The 11,521-nt window shown below is 42.8% G+C and overlaps 1 protein-coding gene across 1 annotated transcript; it reads left to right on the top strand.

Annotated features, from left to right (window-relative positions):
* Positions 1 to 6,058: 6,058 nt before the first annotated feature.
* Positions 6,059 to 10,816, top strand: Commd2 (COMM domain containing 2). Its single transcript, XM_050120260.1, has 5 exons — positions 6,059 to 6,208; positions 6,289 to 6,366; positions 7,031 to 7,113; positions 8,499 to 8,672; positions 10,414 to 10,816. Exons 1-5 carry the CDS (start codon positions 6,142 to 6,144, stop codon positions 10,609 to 10,611), a joined length of 600 nt encoding a protein of 199 aa, XP_049976217.1. The 5' UTR covers positions 6,059 to 6,141; the 3' UTR covers positions 10,612 to 10,816.
* Positions 10,817 to 11,521: the final 705 nt, after the last annotated feature.

Below are 11,521 nucleotides of genomic sequence, written 5' to 3'. Positions count from 1 at the left end.
AGTTCTCTAGAGGAGCCGAACCCGAACCCACAAAATGACTATTGAAAGGCGTTAAGAGGTTGGCTCACAAGATGTTTGGATGGTCCAACAGCAGCTCCCTTCACAGTGATGATACTGGTGCCTGCTCGATCCAGGAGGATGGACAGCTCCACCATTCCAACCTGGTGCCAAGGCGGGAAGGATGCCTGGTCTTCATATTAGCGGCCAGAAGAAAATGGATTTTTCTATCAGGGAAGAAAGGCAGCAGCAACAACAACAGGGGGAAATTGAGGCACAAGGGCAAGCAGGCAAGAAGTAAAGCTTTCCCCTGGGACACCTTCCTTGTGACTTTTGTGGTGTTTTGAATAAGAATGCCTCCCTCCACAGGTTCATATATTTGAATCTTTAGGGTTTTTTTTTTTTTTTTGAGGAAGTAGGTCACTGGAGATGTGTTTTGATGTTTCAAAGGCCCATGCTAGGCCCCGTTTCTCTGCCTGTGGATCAAGATGTAGCTCTCAGCTGCTACTCCAGCACCTGTCTGCAGGCTACTATGCTCCCCACCATGATGAAAACGGACTAAACCTCTGAAACTGTAAGCCAGCCCCAATTAAATGTTTTCTTTCCTAAGAGTCACCTTGGTCATGTGTCTCTTCACAGCCATAGAGCAGAGACTGAGACAGCTGCTATTAGAAGATGCCATGTGACGGAGATATTACCCACTTTCAAATAACCGAAACAAGAAAACCCCTCATACACATCAGGGATTCCCCTCTATCCAGATAATCCCTCACCTGCATTCTCAGGGGGCTAGCCTTTATCCAGATAACTCCTCACCCTCTTTCTCAGGGGCTAGCCTTTATCCAGATAACTCCTCCCAACCTCTTATCTCGTAGTCTTATCTCTAGTCAGTTCCTGATCTAGTCAAGTGGATGCCCAAGGTTAGCCATCAGGAATACAGATGTCCAAATGGCACTTAAACCCTTAGTGGACAATGCTTTAAAGGGCGGTACTGTTCTTATGTCAAATTTTCAGGACCCTCCTCCCAGCTCAGTCTCAGAAAGAACTCATGGGAAAACAAACAAACAAACACTGACACCAGAAGATGCCTGGGGGGTTGGAAACTAAGAAGGATATAGGAATGGAGCTATAATCTTTACTGTATTTTTTACCTTTTATTCTGGGCTTGTTTTATTGTTCTGGAGTTTAAAAGTCATATAAATGAGAAAATAGTAAGATGACTTTTAAATAAAATATATATTTTTAGCAAGGTCCCTGTGAGAATTACTGAATACCCCTAGACATCATTTTAACTTCTGCTGGAACATCTCTTGCTAGTATTTTTTTTTTCAAACTGAAGTAAAGCTTGTATACAATAGACCTCAAGGATATTACATTAACACATAATGGTTTTAAGAGGTGTACGTCTGTGTGGACAGTATGCCCCGGTATACATGTAGAATTATTGAAGAAACTAGGAAGCTTCTTCAAGCTGCTGGATAAATCTCAACTATTAAAAGACAGTGCTGTTGTGACATCAAATTCTAGGAAGATTTGAAAAACATTCGTAATACTGTTGTTCACGTGGGCTCTGATGTTTTGTGATTAATTTCCGTTGCCCTTTTTGTTGGGGCTTAGTCTGGTTTTATGAGACATAGTGTAATTTGTAGTCCTGGCTGGCCTGGAACTAATTTTATAGTCCAAGTCCATCTAAAACCTGTGGCAATCTTCCTGCCTCAGCCTCGCAAGTGCTAGGAATTACAGGCACCAGCTGACACATGCCATCCAGCACTAGGGTTTTTTTTTTAATTACTTCCTGAGCAGTTAGGATTCTGTTTATGGATTTTTTAATATTATTTATTGTAAAGCACAGACTGACTCCCTAGAACTCATGAACTCTTCCAACAACCAAGACCTGCAGCTACTCTTTGGTTCTTTTTAAAAAATAATTTTTAATACATTAGAAAAGAATGTAAGAGAGAAAGGGGTGGGGGGAGAGGGAGAATGTATTTATCTGTATGTGAACACGTGTGCCACAGTGTGCTCTGAGAACTTAGAGAAAAACATATAAGAGTCGGTTTTTTTTTTTTCTTGTGGATCACAGGAATTGAATTCAGGTCTTCATGCTTTGTAGCAATCACCTTTTACCTACTGAGCCATATCACTCAGCCGTTCTGTTTGGTTCTTCTATCCCTCTTCAGTTGCTGAGAAACCAGCCATTTTACCATTCTTGCCTCTCAGCTCTCCCTCTTCCGCCGTCAAGCATCAGACAGCTCTGTCACCTCTGTAGCCTGGTGCGCTGGCCGCTCAGTTGTGACAGTTGTTGCTTCTCCCGCTGTCGCTGCTTTACTGTGTCTGCTTCTCCACCTCCGGAGAAAAGCCTTTTATTGGTTCTAAAGTTGCAGCAGCAAGAAATGCAGTGCAAGGGGAGTGATCCCTCCCGGCTCACCAACTGAGCAGCCAGCTTCTAAATCCAAAGAACTGGTGTTGGACCGATCGCAGCAAAACCTCACACATAAACGAAGGTATGTTTGCTCAGCATCTTCCCTTTTATGCAAAGCATAGCAGTCCTTTGGCTGGGTCAGTAGGGGAAGGGTTCCCTTTCTGACCTACATAGAAATGCTTACAGGCTCTCCTTGGGTTCACACAGGCTTGCGATAGCACAGTCTTAGACAAAGAGTTTAAAACCACCCTGGTTAAGGTTGCACCTTATGAAGCCAATGCAAGCACCTGTGTGGTTTCCTCTAGGTGTTTATGGAGAATACAAAGCAGTCAGTGGTTGTGTAAGGATAGTCCAGCTGGCTGTTGACTGGCCATCCTTTTGCTCAAAGCACAAAACCAGAGAGGGATAGACTAGCAGCTGCCACCTAGGAAGTGAAACTTCCCATTCCCCGATGTTTCTACAGCAGAAGGCTATTGTACAAAAACTTAAATTTTTATTATTAAATTAATGATGTTTTTAACAGCACTTTAATAACTCTTAACATCTGACCACTAAAGAGTAGTGGGTCTTCCTTATTTGTCCCTCAAAGAGACATCAGCGGAGCAAACAGTTGTAATTAGATGAAAAGGATATGGTAGAAACAAGGAGGCTTAATCTATCTGGATGGCAGATTAAGAAAAGGCTTCTCTAGTTGAGAATGATAAAAGCACCTGGCTAGCATTTAAGAGGTCTTGGGTTAAATCCCTAGTCTTCTAGATAAAATGAATTCTCCCTCCCCTGTTTCTTTCTCTCCTTCCCCCCTTTTTTCCCTCCTTCTTTTTCTTCCTACCGCAGGAGAAAGATTTGGAGAGTCACTATCAATTGCCATTCTATAGTCTTTTATATGTGAACCAAAGCAAAAGAAGTGACCAAATTCTCTTTTTTTCTTTTTTTTATTAATTTATATATTTATTTATTAAAGATTTCTGTCTCTTCCCCACAGCCGCCTCCCCTTTCCCTCCCCCCCCCCCCATCAAGTCCCCCCCCCTTGTCAGCCCAAAGAGCAATCAGGGTTCCCTGCCCTGTGGGAAGTCCAAGGACCACCCACCTCCATCCAGGTCTAGTAAGGTGAGCATCCAAACTGCCTAGGCTCCCACAAAGCCAGTACGTGCAGTAGGATCAAAAACCCATTGCCATTGTTCTTGAGGTCTCAGTGGTCCTCCTTGTCTGCTATGTTCAGCTAGACCGTTTTTTATCCCGGGCTTTTTTCAGACCCAGCTGGTGAGTTCCCGACAGAACATCCCCATTGTCTCAGTGTGTGGGTGCACCTCTCGCGGTCCTGAGTTCCTTGCTCATGCTCTCTCTCCTTCTGCTCCTAATTTGGACCTTGAGATTTCAGTCCGGTGCTCCAATGTGGGTCTCTGTCTCTGTCTCCTTTCATCGCCTGATGAAGGTTAATATTCAGGAGGATGCCTATATGTTTTTCTTTGGGTTCTCCTTCTTATTTAGCTTCTCTAAGATTACGAATTATAGGCTCAATGCCCTTTATTTATGGCTAGAAACCAAATATGAGTGAGAACATCCCATGTTCCTCTTTTTGGGTCTGGCTTACCTCACTCAGGATGGTGTTTTCTATTTCCATCCATTTGCCTGCAAACTTCAAGAAGTCCTTGTTTTTTACTGCGGAGTAGTACTCTAATATGTATATATTCCATACTTTCTTCATCCATTCTTCAATTGAAGGGCATCTAGGTTGTTTCCAGGTTCTGGCTATTACAAACAATGCTGCTATGAACATAGTAGAGCATATACTTTTGTTGTATGATAAGGCCTCTCTTGGGTATATTCCCAAGAGTGGTATTGCTGGGTCCAGGGGTAGGTTGATCCTGAATTTCCTGAGAAACCTCCACACTGCTTTCCAAAGTGGTTGCACAAGTTTGCATTCCCACCAGCAATGGATGAGTGTACCCCTTTCTCCACAACCTCTCCAGCAAAGGCTATCATTGGTGTTTTTTATTTTCACCATTCTGACAGGTGTAAGATGGTATCTTAGAGTTGTCTTGATTTGCATTTCCCTGATCGCTAAGGAAGTTGAGCATGACCTTAGGTGTCTTTTGGCCATTTGAACTTCAAGAAGTGACCAAATTCTTACACATCGTCAAAAGATTAAAATAATGGAGCTGGCCGGGCGGTGGTGGCGCATGCCTTTAATCCCAGCACTCGGGAGGCAGAGGCAGGCGGATCTCTGTGAGTTTGAGGCCAGCCTGGTCTACAAGAGCTAGTTCCAGGACAGCTAGGACTGTTACGCAGAAAAACCCATCTCAAAAAAACAAAAAAAGTTCTGAATCGTGCAAACATCTGTTATTGTCATCAATTTTATCATCATCATAATTTAGATTCATACATAAAACTTTGTACAGTGCTGAAGACATAATTAGTAGAGTACACATTTACCATGAAGAAAACCCTGGGTTTGATCTCCAGCACCCCAAACATGCCAAACAATCAAAATTGCCGGGGAGATGGCAAGCTTGATGACCCGAGTTCCATCCTGTGATACCACAGTGGAGGAGGAGATACTATTGCTGAGGGTTGGCGTCTGACCTTCACACATTCGAGCTCACATACATCATACACACATGTAATAATAATTATCATATATACATCATAATATATTAGCATATATATGCTAAATGTTACAAATTTTAAATATGAAGCCTGGTGTGCATGCAGAAAGATGTGCCTCGGAGAAGACAGGTGAGGCTTCTAACAATCTCCTTCAAGTTTTGACATAAAATCTTCTGCTTTGGGCCGGGCGATGGTGGCACACGCCTTTAATCCCAGCACTCGGGAGGCAGAGGCAGGCGGATCTCTGTGAGTTCGAGACCAGCCTGGTCTACAGAGCTAGTTCCAGGACAGGCTCCAAAGCCACAGAGAAACCCTGTCTCGAAAAACCAAAAAAAAAATAAAAAATAAAAAATAAATAAATAAATCTCCTGCTTTGGTTTCTTCCTTTTTAAAAGGGAGGCCACGGTTATTGAAACTACAACATGAGATAAACCACATACAAAAGTTGTGTGCACAAATAAAGTCTCTGTTGCTCCACTCATTGTGTCCTTTTATTTAATGAAAGTGGTAATGGATCTACATAACGAGTTTCTTATGAAGTGTGACACTGATTAACAAATGTTGGTTATTGATATTATTAACCTACGCCCCCACATGGAGCCTAGAGCAGTGCACCTAGTAAGCACATATTATACTTTTTTTTAAAAAAAATTTTACTTTCTATGCATAAGTATATATGCTTGCATGTACCTATGTACAGTACGTACGTGCCTGATGCTCATGGAGTTCACAAGAGGGCGTTGTATTCCCTACAACTGGAACTAATCATGGTTGTGAGATATCATTTGAGTACGGAACTGAACCTGGGTTCTCTGCAAGAGCAACAAGGGTTCTTAATCATTGAACCATCTCTCCAGTCCCACATGTTATACTTTTGCAGGACGATTTATGAATGGAAGATTTGGGCCTTCTTACTCAGCCGCGCCCCAGCGCCCCCTCCATTCCCACCCCGTGAGCCCTGAGATTCAGTGCCGATTGGACCGCCAGACACCGGAACCCAAAGCATGGGCAGTGCAGCGCCGCCCGAGCTTCTTTTTCCCAGCACAGAGGCAGGAAGTGGCGAGGGCGGGGCCGGCGCTGAATGTCGGAGGCAGGAGCAGGCCTGCTCTGCTAAAATGCTGCTCGATTTGTCCGAGGAGCATAAGGAGCACCTTGCCTTCCTACCGCAAGTGGATAGCGCAGGTAAGGGAGTGCGGGATGCATGCGGCGGGGACAGCCCTGGGTCCAGCCCGACACTTACGGCCTCCTGACTTACGTTGCAGTGGTCGCCGAGTTCGGGAGGATCGCGGTGGAGTTCCTCCGACGGGGATCTAACCCGAAGATCTACGAAGGCGCAGCCAGTAAGAAAGGGAGGAGACGGGCTCTGTCTGTTGAACTGGAAAGTGCTATCCAATCTCTTTTGCTCAGTCCGGCAGGGACCTTAGCAAGACCTAGGGACTTGTACCCATTGCAAAGCCGTTAACCAGGGCGCAACCTCTGCAAGTAACTGAGATTTTAAAGCGCACAATAAATAAATAAGTGCCTTCGTATTTTAAATAAATACAGTGCCATCTGCTTAGTAAATACTGCACGCTCATGAAGTGGAACTGTCAGATTAGCTGAGCACTTCGTTCAAGGGTTCAGTTAGCGTTTACTGCTGCCCTCAAGCCGCTTTTACTGAAGACGGGGGGGGGGGGGGGGGGGGGGGGGGGGGGGGGGGGGGGGGGGGGGGGGGGGGGGGGGGGGGGGGCGGGGGGTGATTAAGAACATCCCTGTTGAGTTCCTCTTCTGCCTGGCTTGAAGGGGCTGTGTGTCCCTGTTCACAGGTCTGTATTTCGTTATGGGTGGTTGGAGAGAAATACCGAAGGCATCTGTTAGTGGGGTGGGTTGAGAAGGAACAGGAATCCCTGCTTAACTCACTTTTCATTAAACTGTTTGAAAACTTAGGGTAATTGAGCGTATTTTTTGTTTGTTTTCAAACAAAAGGATAATCTTTTCATTTTTCTCTCTCTTTTTTTTCCTTAGGGAAACTCAATGTGAGTAGTGACACTGTCCAGCATGGTGTGGAAGGATTGACATACCTTCTTACTGAGAGCTCCAAGCTCATGGTACGGCTTCTGAGGATGGTATTGTATTACCCAGATCCTTTCACACAGGCACCTGTTAGAAATTAGTAACTCATAATCGGATTTCTGCAGTATACCTAAACGGTAGTGTTAAGAGCATTATCTAATATAAATGCCTCTTGCTAGTATAAATTGCAAAATTCTGTCTCATATGCCACCATATGTGTATCCTAGGAGAAGGGAGAATGAAATATTGCATTTCTTTATATTTCTTTACGTATCAGCAGTCAGTATTTGGCTTGATGGAAAAAATAGTCAATAAAATTGGCCGTCTTAATTGTTCTTTTGTTTTTTGTTTTGCCCTCTCATTTCATTTATTAAAGAAACAGTAAGAAAAGAGGCAATGCAGGAAAAGCACCAACCATCCTTCACATCAGTCCGAACGAAGCACATTGATTCTCCCTTTCATCCCTCCACCCCCACCCTCATCCCTCAGTTCCCGTCCACATCAGTTTAAGTTTTGAGGTTCTTTGATTGGGAGTACCAGTGGAGAGGGCGCTGGATGATCAGAGGAGCCTTAAGTCTGGCACCTAAATCTGCAGGCCCAGTCAGGCAGAAATGTGTGGGTCTGTGACGTGAGTGTCCACCTCCCCATTCTGTGCTCAAGTCCCCAGGGAAAGGTCTGGCAGTAGAACACGACCGGGCCCAGGGTGACCAGGCCAGGGTTACTGAAGCATGGTCCGCTCACCAGTGCAGCATCACCAGACAGCAAGTGAGCTAATTCTCCTGTGGTAGGGGGAATTAGGACCTGCAGGCCAGTGTATCCCTGAGGAAAAGACCACAAGAACAAGTCAAGAAACTAGTAAGAAACGAGGGGCAGAAAGCTGTGGGACAACAGCACAGCAGGCGTCCAGAAGGCCAGAGATGCTTTTTCTTGAGGTCAGGATCATTCGATCTGCCATAGTCCGTGTCTCACAAATAATAGTTTGCCTTCAGTCAAGAGGAAAAGCAGAGGAAAAAGAAGGCTCATTTGAACTTGAGCCCCAACTATGTACTTCAGACTGTAGCTCCAGATCTACTCTTGTCTAAGGGACAATCCCAGCCCAGAACCACCGTGTTTGAAAAACAGAGTGTCCCTGGAAGAAAAATGGTATTTAAGGGGGTAACGTTCCATCTGGGCACATCGCAGCCATTGGGCCCCCAGGTCTGGGGAAAGCAGCTGGATTTGAACCAGGGAGGCTGCCTCATTTTGTATTTTAATGAGGTTATTTTGTATGTTAGTAACTTGGATTTTGGAATGGTGGGCAGTGATTGTCTTTAACTGTAAGGAATGTTGTAGACAGAATGTTTGTGTTTAGAAATATCTAACATTTACTAGACAAAGGTAAATCCCAGTGTTCTGTTGACTCCCTCAATTTTATCTTTAGATTTCTGAACTGGATTTCCAAGACTCTGTTTTTGTCCTGGGATTCTCTGAAGAACTGAATAAATTATTGCTTCAGCTTTACCTGGACAACAGAAAGGAGATCAGAACTATTCTGAATGAGTTGGCACCTCGTCTTCCCAGTTACCATAGTCTTGAATGGCGACTAGACATACAAGTAAGGCTTTAAAAAAAAAAAAAAAAAAAAAACTGGCATAGACTAAAGAATTATTTATATGCTCTCTATTTTACCTACTTAACCAAACTCTGGTTTGAAAGAATGTTTATATTTTAATGGTCATTTTTGGGTCATTTCACAGATAGCTCATTTCCTTTTACTTCTAATATAATTTACTAAGTTTAATTTGCAAAGGTTTTTAATTTGTTTTTATTATATGTATTTATTTAGTGTATGTGCATGGCACTTGTATACAGGTCAGAGGACAACTTTTGTTGTCCTGAAGGATTGAATTCAGGTTATCAGGCATAGCAGAAAGTGCCCCAGGCCACTTGAACCATACCAGAGGCCCCAATTTGTAAAGTTTTAAAGAAATCATTTTAAGAAAAGATGATTTAAAAACAGTTGTTTGTGGGGTTTTGGTTTTGGCAATGCCTTTTTTCCTTAAATCATTTCTCTGGAACATGAAACCCACAAAGGAAAGTGTCCAGATCTCTGCAGTCAGTGAGTTACTACATAGTCACATATACATAACGTGGACATGACCATGACCAGCACCCCAAAAACATCTTTATTACCTCCTACCAGTGCTCCTTTCCTCCTTCCCAAAGGTACCCAGCACCCTAAGATGGGACACAGATTTTCCTTCTAACCCATTGTAGCTGTGTTCGCGTGCAGGGGTTGAGGCGACACTCATCTGTAGGCTGTAAGATAGTAAAATGGGTTAAGAAATCTGGTGAGAGTTTAGATATAACATAGCAGACACTGGGAAACCATGTAGATCTTGGATAAACATGTAAAATTGAAGCAATTGTTTAAGAAAACTAATTTGGCATCATTAGGTGAATCAGAAAATTGGGAATTTAAAAGTGTAAAGAATGTAAGCCTTGGGCTGGAGAGATGGCTCAGAGGTTAAGAGCATTGCCTGCTCCTCCAAAGGTCCTGAGTTCAAGTCCCAGCAACCACATGGTGGCTCACAGCCATCTGTAATGAGGTCTGGTGCCCTCTTCTGGCCTGCAGGCATACATACAGACAGAATATTATATACATAATAAGTAAATAAAAAAAAAAGAATGTAAGCCTTTATAATCTTTTTCTCCTTTCTATATGGTATGCTATTTCTGTCTTACTACCTCCTTACTGTATATTACCTTTTTTTTTAAAATATTTTATTTATTTATTTATTATGTATACAGTGTTCTATCTGTGTGTATGCCTGCAGGCCAGAAGAGGGCACCAGACCCTACTACGGATGGTTGTGAGCCACCATGTGGCTGCTGGGAATTGAACTCAGGACCTTTGGAAGAGCAGGCAATGCTCTTAACCACTGAGCCATCTCTCCAGCCCTATATATTGCCTTTTTTAATTGAAGTGTATTTATTTATTCATTTATTTGTTTTGTTTCTGGGGGCAGGGTTTTTCTGTACAGCCCTGACTGTCCTGAAATTCTCACTCTGTAGCCCAGGCTGGCCTCGAACTCACAAAGATCCACCTGCCTCTGCCTCCCAAGTGATGGGATTAAAGGCATGCGCTTTTTATCCTGTTTAAGGAATTTTTTCATACCATGAGGTTTCATTTATAGTACCAGGTTTTTTTTCTTTGCAAAAGTTTTAAAGTTTACTTTTCATTTTAAAGTTTGTGATTCATCTCAAATTTTATTTTTAATCTGGTCCAGTGTAATGTAGAAGTTACCTGTGCAGCATACTTACTAAAGAATAACTGCTCTTTCTGTGTCTCCAAGCTTGCAAGCAGAAGTCTCCGGCAACAGATTAAACCAGCAGTGACTCTAAAGCTGCACCTTGATCAGAATGGCGACCACAGCACCCATCTTCTGCAGACAGACCCAGCTACCCTGCTTCATTTGGTTCAGCAGCTGGAGCAAGCGTTGGAGGAAATGAAGACAAGCCACTGCAGGAGAGTAGTCCGCAGCATCAAGTAGCTCCAAGGTGCAGGTGGCGACCCAGGGATGGCTGTAGTACATCTGAATTTCATGGACTTTCTTTTCTGGTTCAGGATGTTGAATTCTTGATTGAAAGCTAAAGTACAGTTCCTTTCTGGTGCTAAATGCAGTCAGCTTCTTCACAAATTGAGAAGTATTTTGTATTTTAAGTGTATTAGTAAAATGGACTTAACTAAAACGAATCTATACTGTTCTTGTCTTCTGTGTATGTGATTCTCCTGGAATATTGTTCATGTCTTCTGTGTATACGTGATTCTCCTGGAATACTGTTCATGTCTTCTGTGTATATATGATTCTTCTGAAAAATGTTCATGTCTTCTGTGTATATATGATTCTCCTGGAATACTGTTCATATCTTCTGTGTATACGTAATTCTCCTGAAAAATGTTCATGTCTTCTGTATATATGTGACTCTTGTGGAATACTGTTCATGTATTCCATGTACATGGGACTCAACTCTCCTGGCTTGGGTATTTTTTTGTCTGTTTTATTTTCTTTTTCCTTGATAAAATTTGAAAATAAGATTCACTGTTAGTTAGAACTATTTCTAGACAGTTCAGTATCTTTTACTTCTAAAAGCACTGTACGATTATAACCATAGAAAAAGATAAATAGGATTTTTTACAAGATTGTATATATTATTACAGGTAGCTTATATATTCTTGTTTGTATATGAAGATAGCAAATAGCAATGATACCATATTGCTTACATTTGAGTTACTAATATACAAATTTCTGTGGTCCTATCATGCATTTTATCAGGAACTAGGGCTGGGCGGTGGTAGCGCACACCTTTAATCCCAGCACTTGGGAGGCAAAGGCAGGCGGATCTCTTGTGAGTTCGAGGCCAGCCTGGACTATAAGAGCGAGTTCCAGGACAGACTCCAAA

Source organism: Alexandromys fortis, unplaced genomic scaffold, assembly GCF_014885135.2.
Source record: "Alexandromys fortis isolate MF-2015 unplaced genomic scaffold, M_Fortis_MF-2015_v1.1 scaffold_172, whole genome shotgun sequence".
In the NCBI taxonomy this organism is placed as follows: domain Eukaryota; kingdom Metazoa; phylum Chordata; class Mammalia; order Rodentia; family Cricetidae; genus Alexandromys; species Alexandromys fortis.
The sequence above is the reverse complement of the archived record's forward strand: the minus strand, read 5'-3'. Positions and strand labels throughout refer to the sequence as shown.